The 25,320-nt window shown below is 43.7% G+C and overlaps 1 protein-coding gene across 2 annotated transcripts in view; it reads left to right on the plus strand.

The window, feature by feature from the left end:
- The window catches only part of LDB2 (LIM domain binding 2), a 528,562-nt gene that overhangs the window by 491,361 nt on the left and 11,881 nt on the right, over positions 1-25,320 (plus strand). For both annotated transcript variants that reach the window (XM_058192632.1, XM_058192633.1), the window contains exon 6: positions 22,558-22,681. In XM_058192632.1, the coding sequence (XP_058048615.1) occupies positions 22,558-22,681 (124 nt within the window). The remainder of the gene's footprint in view (positions 1-22,557; positions 22,682-25,320) is intronic.

A 25,320-nucleotide genomic window follows, 5' to 3' on the forward strand; every position in this document is an offset into this window, starting at 1 on the left:
TTCAAGGTGTTGGTTATCACCTTTAAAGCGCTCCATGGCATCGGACCGGGATATTTATAGGACCGCCTGCTGCCGCCAGTTACCTCCCATCGTCCGGTGCGTCCAGTGCGCTCTCACAGGGAGGGCCTCCTTAGGGTGCCGTCGGCCAACCAATGTCGGCTGGCGACCCCCAGGGGAAGAGCATTCTTTGTGGGGGCCCCGGCTTTGTGGAACGAGCTGCCGGTGGGACTCCATCTTCTCCCTGATCTTCGGACCTTTAAACGCGAGCTCAAGACTTTCTTTTTTCACCAAGCGGGGCTGGCCTGATTGATTGATTTTAATATTTGGGGGGGTATAGCGGGCTTCTTAACAGGGTTTTTATCTTTTGTAATTTTTATCTAATATTTTTAAGTATACAGAGGTTAAATTAGATTTTTAATCTTGTTACGGTATTTTAAATTGTTTTTGGATTATTGTCGTTTTATTTGCTGTACACCGCCCTGAGTCTTCAGAGAAGGGCGGTATAAAAATGTGAATAAATAAATAAATAAATAAATAAATAAATAAATAAATAAATAAATAAATAAATAAATTCTATATTTAAAAAAACCCCAAATATAAAAAACTAAGGACACGTTGTGTGGCCAGGGGTGAAGTGGGGAAATGTGGAATTTGTTGTTACTTGATCAGCTACCTCCACTGTGCTGTTCTCTCATTAGGGCTCCAAGCCAACTGGCAGAAGCATGTCTTTAGGTCCTTACAAAAGGATAGGACAGTTGGATTATTGTCTACCTTGCTTGTATGTTATGAAAATCTATGACAGATTGGAGAAAATTACAACAGGAATAAGAAATATAATAAAACCTGGTGCTTTTGTGTATATGTTTTTCCTTTAGACTGCAAAAACATTATCCCATACCAAAACCTGCATAATAATTCCTGGCAAAATTCAATATCTCAGGTACTACAAAATGTATATAAGCAGAATAATCTTTTCAAATGTCTTTCTGAGAAATCATTTGATCCCAGGGCATCTGCAGGGCATGGTTATAAAAAAAGGTCAAGATGGCAGCCACAATGTGTGACATCTAAAAACCAGGTAGAGCTTCAATAACATGCCCATGACTACCATCTTGGCTAGGAGGCATCTGCTAGCCATGGCTTGCATACAACAGCATAGAAAATCTAAAAAGAGGCAACTCTTTTTGCCCTTTAAAACAGCTCCTGGTATTGAGTGAAAAATCTCTGGCCTTTCCTTTATTTTGATGTACCTTCCTGGGCTAGGGAGGAGGGAGGGAATGGCTTGGGGTCATCTGTTTTGTCTCAGCACCGAGGGAACGAGCAAGCAGCACCTGACAACTTCTTATCACTTTTTCACCTCAAGGTTCTCACAACAACTTCACATCTTTGGATTGGCTCACCTCAGACTGGACGGGGGGTGGGTGGGGATTTCTACAATGTTTAACCTAATGCTTTTGAGTGAGAATTTAGATCCTGCCTATTCTTCTTGCTATCACCATCTCCCAATAAAAGTTCCTTTTGAAATGCTGCCTGTTTCAAGAGTTCTGCTTTCTTGAGGGGATAGGAAAGGCAAGTCCTTACATTAGGCAGGATGTACACTGAGGAATTCCGAGACCTGGTTTGCCATATGGATTGGTCAGAAGACATCCTTGTGAGCTGTTTCAAAAATGGGCTGAATGATGACCTCTACCATGCTTGCATCGCCCACAGAACCCCGAATTGCCACCAGACTGGTACATCCTTGCAGAGGAGGTGGAGATCGACCAAGTGAGGAACCAGTACTGGTCCAGCCGAGTCTGGAAACGGTCCTCACTCGACTTACAGCAAGATTGCCACTAAGCTCCCAGCAGTTTCTGTGCTCAACCGCCTGCTTCAAGTGTGGCAGGGAGGGCCACTGAGCTGCAGAATGCTGAGTGAAAGCCCTGGTTGAGAAGGGAGACCACCCAGCTGGGGGGAGCCTAAGAAAACCCATGTAGCATGGAAAAGACACGACCATGAAAAGCAGCAAAGTTGTCGAGTTCTGTCCTTTCCCGAAGACCGGAGTGGGAATTCCAACCTCATCAGAAGAGGAACCCGACCCATCCAATAGCAATTTTGAAGATGACCTCTTGGTAAGTGGGCCATTCAAGCCGGTCACCCTGCCCCTAGAACTGTTAATCCCCAGCTTCAGGAAGAAAGTCAAGCTAAGAGCCTTTCTGGACTTGGGGTGCACCAGATGCTTAATAAGCCCAAACCTGGTAGGGAGCCTGGTGGTCTGCCTGAAGAGACTAAAAAACCCAATTGTATTGTGTCAACTAGATGGTTTGTCACAGGTGGAGTCCCAGCCACATTTGCCACTGAGGCCATAGGGAGCCAAACTGAGACTCTAATTTTCATTGTGGCACCCAGGATGGAATGGCCCTTTGTTTTAGGATTAACATGGCTTAAGCAATGGAACCCACTGGTGAATTGGAAGGAGAGATTCCTTAAGTTCCCAAGAGGGGACCCAGCTCCAAACAGCAGCAACCATGAACAGGGGGATGGTCAAATTAAAGAAACCACTGTGGCTTGAACAATGAGTCTCTGAAGAACATACCCCGCGAGTACCGGTACCTAGCCAAGATAATCAGTGAGACAGGCTTGGACAAGGTCCCCCCTCACGAGCCCACAGACTGTGCAATTTAAATTGTCCCTGGAGCTAAGCTGCCAAAGCCAAAACTATATTCCATGACTCCCAGAGAGCTGGATGAGTTACACACCTTCATAGCAAGAACCTAGCCCAAGGTTTCCCAACCACCTATTTATTTTTTATTTTATTTATTTATTTGTCAAACACAACAGTATATATAAGTATAAGCATGAAATAACCATACGAATTGGATACAATCAAAGGGAACATTAGGACAGGAACGGTAAGCATGCTGGTGCTCTTATGCACACCCCTTAACCTAGACCCAACATAGTGCCCTGGTACTGTTCCGGGAGAAGAAAGATGGGTCTCCTTGCTTATGTGTTGATTATAGGGGTCTTGAACACAGTGTGCTTCGAGAACATGTACCTTCTACCCCCCTCATGAAAGATATGCTAACTCACCTGTCAAAAGAAAGTTTTTTTCTAAGTTAGACTTCAGGGAGGCCTATTACAGAGTCAGAAACAAAGAGGGAGATGATTGGAAAGTCATGTTTAACTGCCCCCTCAGATGTTTCCAGTTCAATGTACTTCCTTTTGGGTTACAAGGAGTCCTTGCCATGTTCATGCAGCTGATAAATGAAGTGCTCCATGAACACCTATATAATGGGATTTTAATGACTTATTAATTTACAACAAAACAAAAGCTGAACACGTGAAGCTCATCTGTGTGGTTCTAAATAAACTCTGTGCCACTAAACTATACACCAAACTCTCCAAATGGGAATTACACAAGGAAAAAATATACTACCTGGGCTATTGAATTTCTCATGAAGGGTTGGAAATCAGTGGTGGGTTTCAAATTTTTTTACTACTGGTTCTGTGGGCGTGGCTTGCTTGGTGGGTGTAGCTTGGTGGTCATTTGACTGAGTGGTTGTGGCCAACTTGACGCCACTCATGGCCACAGCCACTCAGTCACATGACCACCCCACCTAGCCATGCCCATAGAAAAAGGTAGGATTTTTTTTAAAATTTCTACCTATCTACTTATTTTCTGCCCAGGCCTGGCCTAATCTATCAAAGGCCTCCTCTTGCATGCCGCCCCACCTTCCCTTTGCCAGTTGCATGCGTTGCCCCATTTCCCATCCTTCAGCAGCCCCAGCCCTAGCCCATAGCCTCTTTCTTCGGGCTGCTTACCTTCCTCCCACAGTAGCTGGTTCAGAGTCCAGAAGGCAAGCTGATCTCCGGTAGTTTTCGGCAGCCTCCAGCCAGCTGCTGCTGGGAAGAGCTGGCAAAGAGGGGACAACTTTGAGCCACTTTGCGGCTATGGTGGCTGGCTGCAGGCCACTGAAAACTACCAGAGGTCACCAAAAAAGCTGCTGCCATCGCATCCCATTCCCTGCTGCATCACACTCAGACTGACGCATCTCATTGCCTGCTGTGTCAGTCCGAGCACGATGCAGCAGGCAATGGGATGCCCATGTGCAGCTGGTGTGAAGAACAGGGTGGCGATGGCAGTGGCTTTTTCAGTGATGTCCGGTAGTTTTTGGCAGCCTGTGGCCAGCCACCACAACTGCAAAGCAGCTCTCAAAGAGGCTTTTTCTTTTCTGATTTAACTGCAAGAAGCCTCCCAGCTGTTGCCTCTTTGCCAGCTGCTTCCAGGCATTTGTGTGGTGGGCGGGGCAAGCGAGCAGTGATCAGGCTACTGGTTTGGAGACCCAGGCCAAATTACTGCTACCGGTTTGCTTTAACCAGTGTGAACCGGTAGAAACCCACCACTGGTGGAAATGGACTCGGAGAAAATTCGGACAGTGATCAAATGGGCACTTCCCCGCATGAGAAAGCAACTACAGAGCTTCCTTACTTTTGCAAATTTTTATAGGCAATTCATTCTGGTATTCACCCAGATCACTCTCCCCATCACTAACTTACTAAATATGAAAGTGGGGGGGACAAGCCAAAACCTAACCAACCTCTAAAATGGATGATGGAATGCCAAGCCACATTTGAAAAGCTAAAAAGACTTTTTACACAGAACTGGTGCTATAACATCTGGACCCAGAAAATCCTTTTATCATCCAAGCTGATGCCAACAATGTAGCAGTCAAAGCTATTTTGCTCCAAGAGAACGAGCAGGGCCAGCTGCAGTCCTCTGTATACACCTCAAAAAAACTAATGGAAACAGAGCAATGTTGGGCATTGTGGGAGAAAGAAGCCTACTCTGTCTGTTGGGCCCTTCTCACTTGGCACCACTTCTTGGAGGGGAATAATATTCCATTCTAGGTGTGGACTGATCATAAAAACCTGGAAGCCTTCTGGGGAGGCAGACTTCCTAGCTGATGCACTGTTGAGATTGCCATAATACAACAGCACCAAGCCAGAAATAGTCAAGCCTCTGGTCCCAGCTTCACAGTTAGTGGCCATGTTACCACCAGAGCAAAGGCCAAAGGAGACTCATCTCCAGACAATTGCCACCATCGTATCTTTTAAGAGGCCATAGACAATGATGAATGGTTCCTGAGCCACAAGGACTCCTGCTCGATAAAGGATGGCCTGCTTCGGGTGGGAAGAAAATTGTATGTCCTAGCCAGTGAAAGACTAAAACTCATGCAAACCTGCTATGACTCCAAAATGGCAAGGCACTTTGGGTTTGTGAAACTCTCCACTTACTAAAAAGGCAGTTTTGGTGGCCAGCCCTCAAAAAAGACATTGAAAACTATGTGCCCAGCTGCCCTATTTGTGCCTCTGCCAAAAGGCAACAAGGGAATTGCCTGGCCCCCTCTTACCAGTAGCCAAGCCTTCAGTACCCTGGATAGAGATCTCTATGGACTTATAGAACTGCCTGAAAGCAAGCATAGAACTGCCTGAAAGCATCCGTCATTTGGGTAGTGATGGATCTGTTTCTGAAATGAGCCCACTTCATCCCATGCCAAAAAATCCCCTCAGCCAAAACACTGGTCAAACTATTCTTACACCGCATATATCACCTACATGGAGCCCCACGACGGATAATCTCAGACTTTGGGGTCTAATTCACCTCAAAGTTCTGGAGTGCATTTCTCGCCCTTTTGGGAACAGATCAGGGTTTGAGTTTGAGTCACCACTCACAAATGAATGGTGGGACGGAACAAACAAACTTGGTCCTGGAACAATACCTCAGATACTTCATAAACTACCAACAAGACAACTGGACTGACCTCCTTCCCTTCGCAGAGATCGCTTATAATAATGCAGTGCATATCAGCATCAGATTTACTCCATTCCTCAGGGCCACTGGGCAGGACTTCAACCCAATGCCAGAACTTCTAGCTGAAGAACCCACCATACTATCCCTGAAAGATTGGATGGAACAACTATGAAACACCTGGCTAGTCATATGCAAAGCCTTAAACGAAGCGAGAGCTGCTTACAAAGCACAGGCAGACAAAAAACGAATAGAACTGAAACCATTCTGAGTCGGAGATAGAGTATATCTCTCCACTCTGTTCCTACAGTCCCTGCAGCCCTCAAAAAAGCTGGGACCCAAATTCATAGGCTTTTTCCCCATTACATGTATTATAAACCAAGTTACAGTGGAACTCCAGTTACCAAAAACCCTGAGATAAGTACATCCAGCATTCCACTGTAGCCTCCTAAAGCCTCACCTTTAAGACATAAAACTGCTGCACTCATTAGGGTTGAGGGTGAGCAGCATTCTGAAATCAAGAAAATACTTGAGTCAAAAAAGCACCATGGCATAATCCAGTATCTACTGGCTTGGAAAAACTTCCCCTCATCTGAAAATGAGTGGGTACATAAAAAACATGTTAGGGCCCCTAGATTACTAAAACAGTTTCACACCCATTATCCAGATAAACCTAACTAACCATTTATGTTTTCTCTTCCCCCTCCTTGTTGTCTTTTCTTCCAGGTGGACCTCTCCTTCTCCTGGGGTGGGGGGCAGCATGTCAGGTCCCCAAAAATCCCTATCGGGATACTGCCATTCTGAGGAGAGGAGGGCTGGTGACATTTTATGAGCTTTTTAAATCTCAGGCCTTTACTTTGATGTATCTTCCTGGACTAGGGAGGAGGGAGGGAATAGCTTGGGGCCATCTGTTTTGTCTTAGCACCAAAGGAATGAGCAAGTGGCACCTAATTTCTTATTACCTTCTCACCTTGAGGTTCCCACAACAACTTCACACCTATGGATTGGCTTTCCTCAGACTGGAGGGGGGGAGGGATTTCTACAATGTCTAACCTAATGCTTTTGAGCGGGAACTTCAGATCCTGTGTATTCTTGCTATCACCATCTCCCAATAAAAGTTTCTTTTGAAATGCTGCCTATTTCAAGAGTTCTGCTTTCTTTCCCCCCCCTTTTTTTGTATATATGTTTTATCTGTAATTTTCCCTTAACAGCCATACATATTTTGTGGACAGTGTATTGACTGGGTCATTATACTTTTTACACAATGCTAACAATAATAATACACTTAACTATACATAATCAGAGTCTTCCAACTTCTAACCTTAACATGCACATCATAATTATAATCTATTATATATCAGTGTGTGTAATACTATTTTCCCAATTTGTACTCAATTCCCCTCCCACCATTTGTTGGGCTTCTTCTACATTCACATCTTTGTCTTTAAACAATACCATTCTCTCCTTATGATTCTTTGTCACTTCTACATAAATACATTTAAACATCAATAACATTTCTTCATACAATGTATTTGTTGACCCCTTTTGAGTCACTAATAGTTTAATACTTTAAAAGTTATTCTATATTTCACCATAATTCCAATCTCCCAATTATCTAGAAACACCAATAAGGCCAATTATTAATAAGGATTAATCAGTCCCAGGATTATATCTCCAGGTCCCCTAAATTTGTAGTCCTTGAAATCTATAAATTTCAATATACTTTTTACACACTATTAATAATAACAATCCCCTTCATGGATTACTGCCTTGTCGTGGTGAAGGGGCTTGCATAGCACAATGAAGCTATGAGCTATGCCATGCAGGGACACCCAAGATGGACAGGTCATAGCAGAGAGTTCTGACAAAATGTGATCCACTGGAGAAGGAAATGGCAACTCACTCCAGTATCTTTGCCATGAAAACCCCATGGACAGTACAAAAAGGAAAAAAAGATATGACGCCGGAAGATGAGCCCCTCAGGTTAGAAGGTGTCCAAAATGCTACTGGGAAAGAGCGGAGGGCTAGTACTAATAGCGCCAGAAAGAATGAAGCAATTGGGTCAAAGCCGAAGGAACGCTCAGCTGTGGATGTATCTGGTGGTGAAAGGAAAGTCTGATGCTGTAAAGATTTTTTCTCCATAGGAACCTGGAATGTAAGATCCATGAATCAAGGTAAACTGGACGTGGCCAAACAAGAGATGACAAGACTGAACATTGACACCTTAGGAATCAGCAAACTAAAATGGACAGGAATGGGTGAATTTAATTCAGATGACCATTAGGTATACTACTGTGGGCAAGAATCCCTCAGAAGAAATGGAGTAGCCTTCATAATCAATAAAAGAGTAGTAAAAGCAATACTGGGATACAATCCCCAAAATGACAGAATGATCTCAGTTCGAATCCAAGGCAAACCATTCAATATCATAGTAGTCCAAGTGTATGCCCCACCCACTGGTGCTGAAGAGGATGAAATTGACTGGTTCTATGAAGCCCTACAACACCTTATAGAATTAACACCAAAAAATGATGTCCTTATCATCATGGGGGATTGGAATGCTAAAGTAGGAAGCCAAAAGATAACCGGAATAACAGACAAATTGTCAGGGTTCCAAGGAATACCCCCAACGAAATAAAGCTCTGAGGCTTGAGGTTCCTCAAAGTTCCAATTTATTAGAGATGTCATGTTGGCACACCTGAGAAAACCCGAAACTGAAAGCTTCTAGGTTTTCCACAGCCAGCTGACAGTTCACAGCCCTGCCCCACACCCACAAGTTCATCACATTGTCCAATCAACTCTTTACACTCAATTGGATATAACCTTCAGGCAGTCTCCATCCGATTCAAGATGTCCTTGGATACGGTATGTTGTTATGACTAACTTTCTACTGCTCCAACAACAACCCCCTTCCAACTTCCTCAGCTAAAATATGTGGCAGTTAAGAAGCAAAAAAGAAAATTGCCTTCCAAAACTGACAGGCTTCCCCCTCCCTCAGGAAAAGAACGAATCCTGGAAAAAGACTGAAGTCAGGGGTTAACACAATTAGCACCTTAACCAGCTCTCCTTCCCTCAGGAGGACCCTTAGGCTTATCAGGGAATTTATCATGAAACTGCCTAACTAAGGTGTCTGCCTGAACATCCCAACTCTTAACCCACGTGGTTTCAGACAAGGGATATCTCTTCCAATGAACCAAATATTGCAAACGTCCCCTCTGCAATCTGGAGTCCAAAATCTTCTTCACCTCATAATGAGTCTCACCCTGCACCACAATCGGCCTTGGGGGAGCAGCAGGTTAATGTCTCAGTTTAGATCCCACAGCAGGCTTTAACAGGCTGCAGTAGAAAACAGGATGAATTTTTCCCAGCATGCGGGGAAGATTTAACTGTACAATCATTGGATTAATCACTTTCACTATGGGGAAAGGGCCTAAATATTTTGGTCCCAACTTCTTACTCTTCAAACTCAAACGTATGTATTTGGTGGAAAGATACACGCGATCACCCACCCAAAAGGGGGGTTGGAGAGATTGGTGTTTGTCTGCTTGCTTTTTGTATGCTTCGGCCGTTTCATTCAGGCTCTCTTGGTATTCTCCCAGCCTTTCTTTAATGACTCCATCCATTCATTCAGAGTCATGGAAGAAGGCTGTTCTTTTGGCAGTTCTGGCATAGGGACAAATTCCATGCCACTCGTAATCTGAAAAGACGTCAGTCCCGTAGTACTATGCACCGCATTATTGTATGCCACTTCTGCGAAAGGAAGCAAGTCAGCCCAATTATCTTGCTGGTAATCCACATAACATCTTACGTATTGTTCCACCATGGCATTAGCACATTCTGCAGCTCTGTTTGTACTCAGATGGAAAGCATAGCTAAGCCTCTGAGATGACCCAATGGACCTTAAGAACTCCCTCCAGAACAGTGGTTCTTAACCTTTATAGTGCTGCGACCCCTTTAATACATTCCCCACGATGTGGCGACCCCAACCGTAAAATTATTTTCGTTCATAGGCCTAAGTAACTGTACTGTACCTATTCTGTACCTGCAATCACCATGGACTTACTCTATGTCATAGAGTTTCTCAATTCCTGCTGTAACTATTGAAGTAAAACTGTACCGTAAAAAACCGTCACTATATTTTCTTTTCTTAACATTCATTTCCTGGATTACCGCTGTGAGCCTTTGTGGCTTACTTCTGCAGAAATTCCCTGAAAGCGACATGGGCTTGCCCTGATGCACTTCAGGAAGACCGCTGATTGATTTCATCGCAGTGATAGGCAGCGATCTCAGCATGCCTCAGCAGCCACAGAAGGGGGGGGGGAAGCAGCAAACTGTTTTTTTGAATTTATCGCACCTGAAGCCGTAATGTCTAATGATCTGAACTCTTTGCGATTGCCTTGAGGACGGAGGCATTAAAGCGGAGACTCCTCCCCTATTAAGTTTATCACACCTGAAGCCAGATTAGGCTAGTGATTGGGAGTGATTTCAGATGGCTTGAGAGGGAGACATCAGAGCAAAGATGTCTCTCTTTTTTAATTCATCACGCCTGAAGCCGAATTCAGCTAGCGATTTGAAGAGCCTGCAGCTGGCTTGTGGAATCAACCATTGGAGCGCGATTGTTCGACTCTCAAGTATACTTTCCATATTTTCGATGGTATTTGGCGACCCCTGGTAAATCGTCATTTGACCCCCAACGGGGTCGCGACCCACAGGTTGAGAACCGCTGCTCCAGAACTTAGCGGTGAACTGAACTCCTCGATCAGAGATCACCCATCTGATCTCCATGCAGCCAGTAGATCTGTTTGACAAACATCTTGGCTAATCTCTTAGCCGAGGGAAGTCCAGAACAAGGAATAAAATGGGCCTGTTTGGAGAACAGGTCTATCACAGTCCATGTTACTGTATTTCCAGGAGCTCTATGATAAAGTCCATAGCTATTTCTTCCCATGGGCAGCTGGGCTCAGCAACCTGTTGAAGGCTTCCCCGGTCTTGTCTTATTGCTGGCACATGTGGCACAACTTTTTACGTAGTCCTCCACATCAGTTTTCATCTTTGGCCACCAAAACTGCCGTCTAATCAGATTCGGGTTAATATCACGGTTCCAAGGAACTCCCCCCAACTAAATAAAGCTCTGAGGCTTGAGGTTCCTCAAAGTTCCAATTTATTAGAGATGTCATGTTGGCACACCTGGGAAAACCCAAATCTGAAAGCGTCCAGGTTTTCCACACCCAGTTGACAGTTCACAGCCCTGCCCCACACCTACAAGTTCATCACATTGTCCAATCAACTCTTCATACTCAATTGGATACAACCTTCAGGCAGTGTCCATCCGATGCAGGATGTCCTTGAATACGGAATATTGTTATGACTAACTTTCTACCACTCCAACAACAACTCCCTCCCAACTTCCCCAGCTAAAATATGTGGCAGTTAAGAAACAAAAAAGAAAATTGCCTTCCAAAACTGACACAAATTTGGCCTTGGAGTACAAAATGAAGCAGGGCACTGGCTGATAGAATTCTGTCAAAATAATATGATGGTCATAGCAAACACTCTTTTCCAACAACCCAAGAGACGACTCTACACATGGAAATCACCAGATGGTCAACACAGAAATCAGATTGACTATGTGGTCTGCAGCCAAAGATGGAGAAGCTCTATACAGTAAGTAAAAACAAGATCAGGAGCTGACTGTGGCTCAGATCATGAGCGTCTCCTTGCAAAATTTAGGCTTAAATTGAACAAAGTAGGGAAAAGCCCCAGGCTACTCAGGTATGAACTAAATCATATCCCTGATGAATATACAGTAAAGATGACAAATAGATTTAAGGAATTAGATCTGATAGGCAGAGTGGCTGAAGAACTATGGATGGAGGTTCGCAACATTGTACAAGAGGTAGCAACTAAAACCAACCCAAAGAAAAAGAAAGGCAAGAAAGCAAAATGGCTGTCTGAGGAAGCTTTGCAAATAGCTGAGGAAAGAAGGGAAGCAAAAGGCAAGGGAGAAAGAGAAAGATACACCCAGCTGAATGCAGAATTCCAGAGAATAGCTAGAAGAGATAAGAATACATTCTTAAATGAACAGTGCAAAGAAATAGAAGAAAACAATAGACTAGGGAGGACCAGAGATCTCTTCAAGAAAATTGGAGATATGAAGGGAACATTTCATGCAAAGATGGGCATGATGAAGGACTAAAGTGGCAGGGGCCAAACAAAAGCAGAAGAGATTAAGAAGAGGTGGCAAAATTACACAGAAGAACTATACAAGAACGAGTTTAACATCCCTTATAACCACGAGGGGGTGGTCACTGACCTTGAGCCAGACATCGTAGAATGTGAAGTCAAAGGGGCCTTAGGACATCGGAGCAACAACAAAACTAGTGGAGGAGACAGTATTCCAGCTGAGCTGTTCAAAAACTTAAAAGACGATGCAGTAAAAGTGCTACACTCAATTTGTCAGCAAATTTGGAAAAGTCAGCAGTGGCCACAGGATTGGAAAAGTCAGTTTACATTCCAATTCCAAAGAAAGGCAATGCCAAAGAATGTTCAAACTATTGCACCATTGCACTCATTTCACATGCTACTAAGGTTATGCTTAAAATCCTACAAGCTAGGCTCCAGCAGTATGTGGTTCGAGAACTACCAGAAGTACAGGCAGGATTTTGAAGAGGCAGAGGAACTAGAGATCAAATTGCCAACATACGCTGGATCATGGAGAAAGCTAGGGAGTTCCAGAAAAACATCCACTTCTGCTTCATTGTCTATGCTAAAGCCTTTGATTGTGTGGATCACAACAAATTGTGGCAAGTTCTTAAAGAGATGGGCGTACCAGACCATCTTATTTGTCTCTTGAGAAACCTGTATGTGGGTCAAGAAGCAACAGTGCGAACTGGACACGGAACCACTGATTGGTTCAAAATTGGGAAAGGAATCCGGCAAGGCCATATACTATTGCCCTGCCTATTTAACTTATATGCAGAGCACATCATGAGAAAGGCGGGGCTGGATAAATAAAAAGTTGGAATTAAGATTGCCGAGAGAAATATCAACAACCTCAGATATGCAGATGATACCACTCTAATGGCAGAAAGCGAAGAAGAACTAAAAAGCCTCTTGATGTGGGTGAAGAAAGAGAGTGCAAAAGTTGGCTTGAAACTCAACATTAAGAAAACTAAGATCATGGCATCCAGCCCTCTCAATTCCTGGCAGATAGCTGGGGAAGAAATGGAGGTAGTATGGTTTTCCCAATTGCAATGTATGGCTGTGAAAGTTGGACCATAAGAAAGGCTGAGTGCCAAAGAATTGAAATCTTTGAACTCTGGGGCTAGAGAAGACTCCTGCGAGTCCCTTGGACTGCAAGGCAAACAAACAAGTCAGTCCTAGAGGAGATCAACCCTGACTGCTCTTTAGAAGGCCAGATCCTGAAGATGAAACTGAAATACTTTGGCCAATTAATGAGAAGGAAGAACTCACTGGAGAAGAACCTAATGCTGGGAAAGATTGAGGGGAAAAGAAGAACGGGACAACAGAGAATGAGGTGGCTAGATGGAGTCACTGAAGCAGTAGGCATGAGCTTAAATGGACTCCAGAGGATGGTAGAGGATAGGAAGGCCTGGAGGAACGTTGTCCATGGTGTCGCGATGGGTCGGACACGACTTCGCAACTAACAACAACAACAAATAATTACAATTAAGTATCATAGTCTTTCATCTTCTAACCTTAATATGCTTATGATATAATAAATTCTATTATATATCAATACGCATACTACTATTTTCCCAATTTGTACTTTCTACTTTTTTCTTTTAATTTTTAGTACAGTCACCGTATTGAAAGGTGTTTTATCTCTATCCATCATCTCTTGTCCTTTTTAAAATTTCATCATTTATTGACTCTTTGCTAACTTTTATATTTCTCTCTTGGAATCTTATATCTCTTTCTAATGTTTTTATACAAACTTGAGTATTTCCTCTGCCTAACTTGTCTCCTTCTGCTGTGTCATTTGAATACTTATCCACAATCTTTTCATTTTTGGGAGATCTTTCTTCTTTTTTCTCTGTTGTATTGTAAAACTCTTAAAGGATTATTTATTTGATTCATAATACTTATTGTTACTATCTCTTCAATGTCTTTATTATCTTGTAATTTATTTTGATTTATCTCCTCCACCCCTTCTTCTTCTGGTTTCTCATCTGTTTTCTGAATATTGTGTTCGTCTCCCCCCCCCCATTTCTTGAGGATCTTCTACACTCACGTCTTTATCTTTGAACAATACCATTATCTCTTTATGATTCCTTGTCACATCTTTATAAATACATTTAAGCATCAATAATATTTCTTCATACACCTTTATTGTCCCCTGATGAGTAATTTTGTAATAGTTTAATATATTAAGAATTACTCAATATACCACTAAGATTCCAATGTCCCAATATCTAAAAACTCCAAAAAAAGCCAATTATTAAGATTTAGTCAGTCCAAAATTATCCCGCCAAATCCTCTAAATTTATAGTCCTTTAAAGCAGGGGTGGGTTCTATTTACCTTTACTACCGGTTCACAATGGGAGTGTGCGCGCTTCTGCGCATATGCAGATCACCCATGATGACATTGTTGCGGGTGGGTAGAGCCTCCTGCCGGTTTTACTACCGAACCTAACTGGGAACAACCCACCATTGCTTAAAAGGTATAAACTGATATTTTACATCCAGTTTACACCTTCCCAATTGTCCAGGTTTTAAAGTCTTATTTAGCTTTAGTTCTTTTCTTTTTTCTTCTTTCACCTTTCTTCTTTCACCTTGTAGAATGTTCTGTCAAGTAGCATTAGTAATCCAAATCCAAATTTGCCCACCAAATTTCCTCAAATCTTTCAAATCCACCATCCAGTGAACAGTTTCAATAGAGTTTAGTTATTTGCAATCCAGTTTGTCTTAAAGATCTTCAAAGAGCTCATTAAATATTTCCAGACATCCAAATTGCCTACTGAAATAGAATCAAGGTCAAGTGGCCTTCCAGGTGTTATTTACTTTCCATCATTTCCTCTGTTTATATTTAACAATTATCACTTTCCCATGAGTTTCCCACACTGCAGTGATATTCTCCCTCCAGTAGATAGCTCCCCTCTTCCAAATTCCAACATTAAGCAGCGTGGAAAAATTGAACAGGTGACTCTCAACAGTTCAAGGGGGGTTAAAAATAAAAATAAGAAAAGCAGTTTCCCAATAATCACTTTTCAAGTTGTTATTAACTCTTCTCCAGCCTTTCTATGTTTTAAAGCTTCCATTAGACATTTCTTTCACATCTGAGTCTTTGATCTTTCTCCATGTATCCAATCGCCACTTTCTTAACATTTGGAGATTATTTTTTCGAATTCTTTTATTTGGGTTAGATCCCTAGAATAAAAGTTGGAAGTTATCTCACCCAGTTTCAATGCTCTGTCCACGAACCACTCCTGCACATAATCTTATTGTCCCAGTTGTCACAGCTTGCCAAACTTGCCAAACTTGCCATCATCCTTTCTACCGTTCGGGAGAGTTTTCTTTGGATCTTACTAAGAAATTGCAGTTTCCTCATGATTGACAAAGTATCTCTCCTTTCTTCACCATCCCTCCGGGGCGGCTTTAACCCCATAGGGTGCCCTGGCAAGCAGATACCTTCTGGTTTTCATGGAGCTCAGCAGAGTTCCACTATTTCCAGACTGTTCCCGCCATGTCACCAAGTGGTCTCTCAAGAGTTCTGCTTTCTTGAAGGGATAGGAGAGGCAATTCCTTACAGTATCTTCCCATGTGTAACAAATTAGCTGATCTCAGAAAGTAGATCAACCATACCTAGGCAGCCAGAAATGCTCAAAGCTTTAGGTTACACTTGGAAAAAAGATGCTGGTAGAAGGAATCTACTTTTGTTCTGATACCAAGACAACAACATGGATATGTCCAGGTAGTTACTTGTAGACAAGTTAATTTTGAAGAAACTTGATCCCTACCCCCCTTCATAGCTAGTGATTTCACAAAACTGCAGTCCCAGATTGCATGTATGAAAGAGTTATTTATTGCTCTGAAGCTAAAAGATTTCAAGAAAGACAGCCTGAGTGTCGGGTGAGCCTCCTTTCAGTACTCAAGAAAGAAAAACCCCAATTCCATTTTCATAGAGAAAGGTATTTTTACTGAGTATGAACTGAATGCAACCAAAGAAAAGCAAGATCTGAGGCAATAGATGGGAAAATCACATATAGGAAAATATCCCCAAAACCCTCCCCCCAAAGGTACAGTCAGTACCCCATGTTCCTCCAGATATCACATGGGGTGCAGCTTCACATGGCTCCATCCCTCTGGATGGCCCGGACAGTTGGCTTGACGGGTTATCAGCACGCCTCCCAACTGTAGAGAAACGCTGAGGGAAAATTCTTCCAAACCTCACAGCTTCTCCACCCTTGCTTCCCCCCTTCTCCCATAATCAGACAATTCCTCCCTCCCCCCCCCAATACAATGACAGCCATAGCAAGCATGAATAAAACTTGGATTACTGCAATGCTCTCTACATGGGGCTCCCCTTGAAGAGCACCCGGAGGCTCCAGTTGGTTCAGAATGCAGCTGCGCGGGTGATAGAGGAAGCCGCACGTGGCTCCCATGTAACACCACTCCTGCGCAGGCTGCACTGGCTACCTGTGGTCTTTCGGGTGCACTTCAAGGTTTTGGTGACTACCTTTAAAGCGCTCCATGGCTTAGGGCCAGGGTACTTACGGGACCGCCTACTGCTACCGAATGCCTCCCACTGACCCGTACGCTCGCACAGAGAGGGACTTCTCAGGGTGCCGTCCACCAAGCAATGTCTCCTGGCGGCCCCCAGAGGAAGGGCCTTCTCTGTGGGGGCTCCCACCCTCTGAAATGAACTTCCCCCGGGACTTCGTCAACTGCCTGACCTTCGGACCTTCTGCCGCGAGCTGAAGACTTATCTGTTTATTCGCGCAGGACTGGCATAGGAATTTTAAATAGCTTTTAATATTTGATATAAATTTTATGGGTTTTTACGGTTTTAAATGTTTTAATTTGGCCTTATATCTAATAAGTTTTTTAACTATTGTTTTATTTGTATATTATTGCTGTTTTATCTTGGCTGTGAACCGCCCTGAGTCCTTCGGGAGAAGGGCAGTATAAAAATCCAATCAATCAATCAATCAATCAATCAATAAATAAATAAATAAATTTAAAAAAAAACAGTAGAGAGCAAACAGAGCAATAAATCAATAAATCATTAGCAAGCAGAGGCTGGAATATTTAAAGCCACAGGATGGTGAAAATTGTGGAGGTTTTTAAGAAGAGAATGGACAATGTCTGGAATGGTAATTTGCATCCTTTTAGAGGGTCGTTGAAGCACTTGCAAGTTTATCTGTGTCCTCAGGGTCATCTCTCAGAGCTAAAGAAGCTTCTTAGATAAGAAATGAAATGTCTTCAAAAGAAAAAAACAAGAAAGTCCAATCGCCTCCTCAAAAAGTACCTTTGGGACAACCATGACCTGGATGACTGAGGGGAAAAAACCTTCAAGCTTTTCAGCTTTCCATACAAAGCCTAGGACTAATTCAATACATGAACTGTACTCCACTGATATCTGGAGGTGATAAATTTACTTGTGAAAATGTGAGGGATCAGATATTGCAAGCAAACACAATTTAAAAGTTGTAACAGCAACTATAAAGGGGTTCTAGATAGGGTTTAGTCCAGAGCTAGTCTCAAAATAAACTACCTAAGGCTTATGCTATTAAAAGGGCAGATGGGGTAAGGTTGCAGCATTTTAAATATAGTAAATAGGCTCAATTTGATACAACCCTTTGAGTTGTGATGACAATGCCTTAATGAAGAGGCTTCTTTTTCATTCACAGCATCAAATCCCACATGAGGTAACAATGGACAGAATGAGAACTGAACCCGCCTTTCGATCTGGCTCCTGCCTGGCTCCCAGCACTCTCATGGCCTCCTCTGCAATATGGGGAGTGCAACTCTCAGGAATTACATCAACTCCCATGAATTACGTCAAAGGACCAAGGCCCCAAATGCATCTAGTTGGATAGACTTCCTTGTAAACCCCAGCTAATGAGGAACCAAAGCAGGGGCTGGAATTTGGGAGGTGGAGAGCAGAGCCCATCCCCCTCCCACTCAGAGTGGTGGCACCATAGTCTGCATAGAAAGCACCACTGAGGAAGCGCCTGGAAGCTGGCAGGTGGGTGGCAACGGTGGCCTCCATGGTGCCCCATGCCAAACTCTGAAAACCCACCACTTGCCTTTGCTCGTCCCACTCCCTCAACCAATCCTACCTCCAAGGTGTGGACAGTGGCAAAGGCTCCTGGCGACTGTTATATCCGACTGGCACCTTTTTTTCCTCTTCCTTCCTTCCCATTCCCCTCTTCCCATAAAAACTGCTGTGGCTGCCCAGCCCTCAAGCTCCTAGGGCACCAGGAACATCCAGCCCAGCCCAGCCCAGCCCAAGTCCCCTTCCCCTCTGGGCTCATGGGTTTCTCAGGTTGGAGGAGAGCAAATGGATGGCAGGGCTTCTACTGGACAGGGCTGCTGTTGCAAGTGTTGCCACCACAGGAGGGGGCAAGGCAGGTGGCAGTGCAGGGGTGGCCTGGCTGCAGGGCCCTGAGGTGCATGAGTCCAATGCAGGTGGGGCAGGGTGGGGCTGAGCACAGCTTATTGGACACCCCGGGCTCCCATCTAACTGGCCGTTACTAGCAGCCAAAGGGCCAATGAGCTGCAGCTGCTCCCAGGCACTGCAAGACCCTGTGTACTCGCCTCCTGTGTGTGCACCCAGGGGAAGCGCCAGGCCAGGCTCAAGGTGGCGGAGGGGTGGTCCCTTGCTTTCCCCAGGGTGGCCTCACAAGCCAAATCTAAACCTACTGTGGAATAGATCTGTCCTGTAGGCCTTATTTATTTTATTTATTTAATTTATTTATTAGGTTTTTATTAGGCCTTGAATTTAACATATCTGTTCTACGCCAAGTGTCAGATCCATGAATCTGCCATTCTTCAGGGGAGCAGCGGGGGCCTATATTTCCTTTAGACTTTTCTATCCTTCTTTCCTACATATCCTGTACCATGTAACTAATTGCTTTATAACTTCTAGACTGGCTCCTAGAGGCCTGGCACTTTCTCACCTTTCAGGGAACGGGTGGGGAGGGAGGGCCACGTGGATTGCATTGCTCAGGAAACGAACCTGAGAAAGTCTTTTTATCATTTTCCCAGAGTGTCCCTTACAAAAAACATCTTCACACCTGCAGATTGGCTAAATCCATATTGGATGGTTGGGAGGGGATTCTAACTTCTTTTGAAATGCAAAGTTTCAAGAGTCTTTACTTCCTTGATTAAGGGGAAGAGGCCAGGCCTTACATAAAGCAGGATCTGCAAAAGTGATCAACCAGAAAACTTTTTTCCCCTCTACCGAGGGGATCCTGCATATCATGTCTGAACCAAGCAGTGAGCAGGAAGAAGCTGAATGTTGGGGGGAGACATCAATGACCACCCAACCAGAGATTGGAGCTGCTTGCCCCATCGAAGCAGTCCTGGAAAGCTCCACCAAGTTGCAATGGTTGATTGGGGTGGGGAAGAAGGACAGCTGGGCTGGCAGAACTGGGGGGGGTCACCCTCCTCCACAGCAGTCAAAAGCCAGATTGGAAACTGGAACTGGAGGCCCTATCCGATCAAGAGAAAGCGATCGAGGAACCACTGAGAGTCAACTTAAAAGACATGTCAATCGACTCGTGATGGAAGTGTTGGAGAACTTAAATGTCCGAAGTGAGCGAGATCACCAACGAAGGGGGGCGGAAGATGCACCAACTGAAGATGGGGGGGGAAGCCGCCACCCCAAACCCTGGAGCCGTCGACTGAACTGATGCAGTTGGGCCAGTTGCTGGACCAGTGAACCTGCCACCTGTCGGGTCACCCCAGGTGATTGTCTCCAGCCAGCCCAGACTAGAGAGAAAGACTCCCCACCTAGGCATCAGATATGATAGAGACCCCCAGAAGTTGGGATTCTTCTTAGCCCAAGTCCTCATGTATATGGAGGAGTATGGGCAAAACTTCCCAACTCAAGGGGCACAAGTTCGAGTAGTGACCCTATGGTTAGAAGGAGCGGCCACTCGTTGGATGGTGACACTCCACAATGCCGATGCTCTCAAGCTGCGAAATATTTTGATTGTTTCATTATGGCACTGCGATGCAGATTTGAAGACCCTTTGGCTGACTGCAAAGCCCAGGATTATATCAGGGTGGTGAAGCAAGGTTGCAAGCCAGTAGCTGAATACACCGGGAATTCCGAGTCCTCATGTGCTGGATGGATTGGCCAGAGGACATCTTAGTGAGCTGGTTGAAAGACAGGCTAAATGATGACCTGTACACCACCTGCCTGTCCCAAGGGGCTTCTCACCACTTACATGAGTGGTACCTTGTAGCTGAGGAAGCTGAAATAGATATGGCCAGACACCAAAACTGGGCTGTATGGATGTGGAAAAGATCACACACATTCAAGGGAAAAGGGAGCCATTTAAACCACAAACCACCCTAGCACAAAGACCATCAGCTTGCTTCAAGTGCAGGAAGGAGGGCACCACACCACTGAATGTTGCTCAAAAGACCCTGCAGGAAGCCTAAATGCCCATCTGGTGGGAAATCTACAAAATTGACCCCCTGAGGGAAGGAGACAGCACTGAGAAGCCGAGAAGCTGGGAAATTTCCCCCTTCCCCAACTTTGGGAGAGGAAACTCTGTCACACACACACACCGAGATGATCTGAACCCATCTGAAAGCAATCCAGATGATGACCTGCTGGTAAGCAAACCAATTCAACCACTCACCTTACCTCCAAGACTGTTTATCCCTATCTGAGGGAAGGAGGAGAAAGTATCAGCTCTGCTGGACTCAGGGTGCACCCAATGCTTAATTAGCCCCACCCTGGTAGGAAGGAATCCACTTGAGGAAACTAAAAATCCCCATTGCATTCTGCCAACTCAATGGGTCCATAGCTGGGGAGGGGGAACGACCAACAACTTTGGCCACCAAACCCTTGCAAATAAGCCTAGGATGCCACAATGAGAATTTAATCTACATAATAGCCCCTGGAATGGAATGTCTACTAGTCCTGGGACTCACATGGCTGAAGAAATGGAACCCTAGAGTAAATTGGAAACAGGGTTCCATAAACTTCCCAAAGCATGTGATGTTCTCAGAAACCTCAAAGGCAGGAAAAGAAAAGGGGGAGGGGAACAAAACGGCAATGCCTGGCCAAGTGATGGTGACTCCAGGTATCCCAAAAGAATATTGGGACTTAGCAGAGGTTTTCAGTGAAGAGCATGTAGACGAACTACTCTCCCACCACACCATATATTGCGCTATCGAGATCTTGCCAGGGGCCAAGCTATCAAAGCCAAAAATTTACTGTATGTCCCCTAGAGAACCAAACAGCTAAGGAAATTCATCAACAAAAACCTATAAAGGGGTTTTATTGAATCAGCCCGACCAAAGATCACGGCCCCAGTCTCATTCCACAAGAAAACGGATGGTTCTTTGCAACTCTGTATGGACTTTAGGAACTTGAACACTGTGAGCATAGAAAACATGTGCCCTCAGACCACCAGCACCCACACCCTCAATCCCCATTATGATAGAGGGCAAACAACACTTTGAAATCAAAGAAATTCTTGATTCATGCACACACCATGGGTCCACCCAGTTCCTAGTGGCATGGAAACACCTAGCAGCCTCCCAAAATGAATTGGTGGCGAAAAGACATGTTAAGGCTCCTACGCTGTTGAGTAAATTCTACCTGAAATACCCTTCTAAACCCTGCTAATTATTTATTATGTTTTCTATTTTCCAGGTGGACTATCCTTTTTTCTAAGGAGAGGGATATATCAGATCCATGAATCTGCCATTCTTTACGGGAAGAGTGGGGCCCTATATTTCCTTTAGACTTTTCTATCCTTCTTTCCTACATATCCTGTACCATGTAATTAATTGCTTTATAATTTCTAGCCTGGCGCCTAGAGGCCTAGCACTTTCTCACCTTTCAGGGAATGGGTGGGGAGGGAGGGCCATGTGGATTGCATCACTCAGGAAACGAACCTGAGAAAGTCTTCTTATCACTTTCCCAAAATGTCCCTGACAAAAAACAACTTCATACCTGCAGATTGGCTAAATCCACATCAGATGGTTGGGAGGGGATTCTAACTTCTTTTATTCTTATTGTATTGCTTTAAGGACCTCAGATCCTGCTTTGCTTTCGCTCAGTTATCACTTCTTTCTCAATAAAAGGATCCTTTTGAAATGCAAAGTTTAAAGAATCTTTACTTCCTTGATTAAGGGGGAGAGCCAGGCCTTACACCAAGGATCTTCAAAACACAAGAGTAGAATTTTGATGCTCCTGAGTTAGCTGGGGTGGGGGGAGGATGGGGGGAATGGAAGTAGGGAGCTTTTGGTTAGCTGGGAAACAGTGATGGTGAAGGCAACCATATATTGGGGAGAGCATTTGTAAATCTGAATCTGAATTTTCTGATCCGATTAAAATCCAAACAACAAAACGGTTATACTGCTCACTTCATATTTATTTGCAACAAAATAATGACCCTGCAATACATCTTTGAAACCCTAAAACTGGGAAACTTCCTATTAATCACAATTTATATTCATAATTCTCTGCTTAGCAGGAAAATAAATTTGGAGAGCAACGAAAGAAATGTCTTAAAATGTCCAGAAATGGTTTTTTTTCTGTTCCTTCTTTGCAGTTGTGTGTAATATTGGAGCCAATGCAAGAACTAATGTCAAGACATAAAACATATAATTTAAGTCCTCGGGACTGCTTGAAAACATGTTTGTTTCAAAAATGGCAGCGGATGGTGGCACCTCCAGGTAGGAATTCTCTCTGGTCTCTGATTCTAAGTGGGTGAAAGAGTAAGAATTTAAGAACATAAAATACCATTGAAAGTCCTTTGACTATTCTGGATATTCATTCTAAATCAGTGTTTCAAAGAATTATTAGATTCCTAGATGTGAGCATTTTTATAAGAGGGGGATGGAGAAAGAGAGTGCATGACCTCATACACATGATGATTGTCATTGTACAAATGGTGTGCATTATATACTGTAATAATGACAAAAAATATGTTCTGCCTAGCACATGGAACTATTTCTCCATCTTCTTAGTTGCATGCAGGTCTTCTGGATCATGTACAGATTTTATTTTATTTATTTGTCACAACAGTATATATAAGCATAAGCATGAAATAACTATACGATATATAAGCATGTATATAAGCATAAGTATGTAATAACTATACAAAATTGGATATAATCAAGGGAACATTAGGACAGGAACGGTAGGCACGTTGGTGCTCTTATGCACTCCCCTTACAGTCCTCTTAGGAATGGGGTGAGGTCAAAGTTGTTCCTTAAAAAGAGGAAACCCAAGTGCTCTTGAAATTAGCATGCCAGCCATTGTGGAGATTGCCCAAAATGCACAATTCCTAAAATATACAGGTGCCATTTCCAAGATGTTTTGCAGTATGCAGAGGCAAGAACAGCTGGGATAAAAATGGTTGAGGCTGAAGCTTTTAGATTGCACCTGAAGTCAAACTTAGGTAAAACTGGTTTTACCATGAGGAAAGGTGAGAAGTGATCCAGGTGGGCCTTTTAACCTTTCACTTTACTATGTGGCACCATTCTTTGATCTTTACGTTTCCCCCCCCCCAAGAGAATAAATTCCTACTCAGCCCAGTGGCTGTAGCCTGATGTTTGGCATGTCCAGAAGAGAGGAGGAGACTGAAAGGCAGCTGTTCTGTGCTCCTGCAAGCAGATAGAATAGAATAGAATAGAATAGAATAGAATAGAATAGAATAGTTTGATAGTGTTGAGGGAATTATTTGTTTAGCAGAGTGATGGCCTTCGGGGAAAAACTGTTTTGTGTCTAATTGTTCTGGTGTGCAGTGCTCTATAGTGTCGTTTTGAGGGTAGGAGTTGAAACAATTTATGTCCAGGATGTGAGGGATCTGTAAATATTTTCACGGCCCTCTTCCTGATTCGTGCACTATACAGGTCCACAATGGAAGGCAGGTTGGTAGCAATTATTTTTTCTGCAGTTCTAATTATCCTCTGAAGTCTGTGTCTTTCTTGTTGGGTTGCAGAACCGAACCAGACAGTTATAGAGGTGCAAATGACAGACTCAATAATTCCTCTGTAGAACTGAATCAGCAGCTCCTTGGGAAGTTTGAGCTTTCTGAGTTGGCACAGAAAGAACATTCTTTGTTGTCCTTTTTTGATGATGTTTTTGATGTTAGCTGTCCATTTTAGATCTTGCGATACGATAGAACCTAGAAATTTAAAGGTTTCTACTGTTGATACTGTGTTGTCTAGTATTGTGAGAGGTGGAAGTATGGAAGGGTTTCTCCTAAAGTCTACCACCATTTCTACGGTTTTGAGTGTGTTCAGTTCCAGATTGTTTCGGTCGCACCACAAGGCTAGTCGTTCGATCTCTCATCTATATGCGGATTCGTCATTGTCTCGAATGAGATCAATCACTGTTGTGTCATCTGCGAACTTCAGTAGCTTAACAGATGGATCGTTGGAGATGCAGTCATTGGTATACAGAGAGAAGATAAGGGGGGAGAGCACACAGCCTTGGAGGGCCCCTGTGCTAATTGTACAGGTATTTGATGTGATCTTGCTTAGCTTCACCTGCTGCTTCCTGTTGGTTAGGAAGCTTGTGATCCACTTACAAGTCTGTTCCGATACCTGTAGTTGGTTTAGCTTAGTTAGAAGAGTGTCTGGAATGATGGTATTGAATGCTGAACTAAAGTCTACAAAGAGGACCCTTGCATAGGTCTTTGGAGACTCAAGATGTTGTAGGATGTAGTGCAGTGCCATATTAACAGCATCATCTGTTAATCTATTTGCTCGGTATGCAAATTGCAAGGGGTCTAACAGCGGATCCGTGATGGTTTTCAAGTAGGAAAGCACTAGCCTTTCAAAGGTTTTCATGACTACAGATGTTAAAGTAACTGGTCTGTAGTCATTCAGTTCCTTGATGGTGGGCTTCTTCGGCACTGGGATGATAGTAGAGCGTTTGAAGCAAGAAGGAACATAGCACATCTCTAGTGATTTATTGAAGATATGGGTGAAGATGGGGGCCAATTGGTCAGCACAGACTTTTAAACAAGAAGGAGTTATCTTGTCTGGGCCTGGAGCTTTTCTTGGCTTTTGTCTGTGAAATAGGTCCTGCACTTCCTTTTCTGAGATCACTAGGGGTTGTGAACCCAATGAAATGGGGTCAGTTGTAGGAGGTTTGGCTGTTGTTGGTGTGTCTGAGATAGGGGTTGTGGAGATAGGTGGCTGTAGTTTCCTTTCAAACCTGCAGTAAAACTCATTCAGGTCATCTGCCAGTTGTTGATTACCTTCAGCCTGGGAAGGAGGTTTGCCATAGCCGGTGATATTTTTAAGAGTTTTCCACATGTTTGCTGGTTCATTTGCTGAAAACTGATTCTTTAGCTTTTCAG

The sequence above is a fragment of the Ahaetulla prasina genome, chromosome 8 (genome assembly GCF_028640845.1).
Source record: "Ahaetulla prasina isolate Xishuangbanna chromosome 8, ASM2864084v1, whole genome shotgun sequence".
Classification (NCBI taxonomy): domain Eukaryota; kingdom Metazoa; phylum Chordata; class Lepidosauria; order Squamata; family Colubridae; genus Ahaetulla; species Ahaetulla prasina.